This window comes from Cariama cristata, unplaced genomic scaffold (assembly GCF_000690535.1).
Source record: "Cariama cristata isolate BGI_N322 unplaced genomic scaffold, ASM69053v1 scaffold19704, whole genome shotgun sequence".
NCBI lineage: Eukaryota > Metazoa > Chordata > Aves > Cariamiformes > Cariamidae > Cariama > Cariama cristata.
In genome coordinates, this window is record NW_009614889.1 from 1 (window position 1) to 1024 (window position 1024).

The following is a 1024-nucleotide window of genomic DNA, read 5'->3' on the forward strand; positions in this document are numbered from 1 at the left end:
CCGGGGAGGGCTGTGCTCCTGGGGCACTGACTGACCCCCGTCTTCTCCCCTCTCTCCTCTCCCTCTCCAGGTTCCCTGGTCCAGGCAGCGCTGACTCAGCCGGCCTCGGTGTCAGCGAACCCGGGAGAAACCGTCCGGATCACCTGCTCCGGGGGTAGCTACTATTTTGGCTGGTTCCAGCAGAAGGTACCTGGTACTGCCCCTGTCACTGTGATCCATTATAACAACAAGAGACCCTCGGACATCCCTTCGCGATTCTCCGGCTCCCAGTCCGGCTCCACGGGCACGTTAACCATCACTGGGGTCCAAGCCGAGGACGAGGCCGTCTATTACTGTGGTAGCGCAGACAGCAGCAGTTTTCCTGTTGTAGTGACACAGAGAGCTGTGGAAGTGAGGTACAGGGAAATTAAAAATTGAGTTTGTCTCTTATTTCGGTAGCGTCAACGGCAGCTGCGCTGATCTCATGATGACACCAAGCCACAGGCAAGTGAGACCTTGAGTGTCACAGAGGTTGGTTTTATCTCCCCCTTTCTCTCAGCCCGGCAGGGCCGTCTCTCTGGCTTTGGGGTTTTCCCTTTTCCCTCCGGGTGCCCTTCCCCGTGTGCCCTGTGTCTCAGGGCTGTGACTATGTCCCCAGCGATGGGACCCTGGTGACGGAGAAACCCTGGCCAGGCTCGTCCCTGCTGCCCAATATCGACGTGAGGGGCAGAGGAGCCTGGGACAGTGTTGGGAGCTGGAGCCAGCAGAGCTGCCTGAGAAAAGCATCGCCACATTTCTGCTCCCCCAGGCTGGGTTGCCCGGGGCCCTGCGGCATTGCAGCTGCCGTGGGTGTGCAGGGCTGGGTGCGTGGGCATTTGCCAGCCCGTGGGATCCTCGGGCGCTGCGGCTGGGGGGAGAGCTTCTGCCCCCGCCCCTTGCTCTCACACGGCTCTGGCTCAGCTGCCCCCAGTGTCTGTGTCCTTGGGGCAAACCACCCAGATCTGCTCCGGGAGTAGCAACAATGCTTATGGCTGGTTCCAGCAGA

General features: G+C 60.7%; 1 gene segment (V, D, J or C); it reads left to right on the forward strand.

The window, feature by feature from the left end:
* Nucleotides 1-70: 70 nt before the first annotated feature.
* On the forward strand, nucleotides 71-698 carry LOC104157018 (the record flags this gene model as incomplete). The annotated part of the segment is given in 2 exon segments: nucleotides 71-390; nucleotides 618-698. Coding segments are annotated over 2 exon segments (401 nt in total), but the record flags the coding sequence as incomplete, so codon positions are not given.
* Between the last annotated feature and the right edge of the window lie 326 nt (nucleotides 699-1024).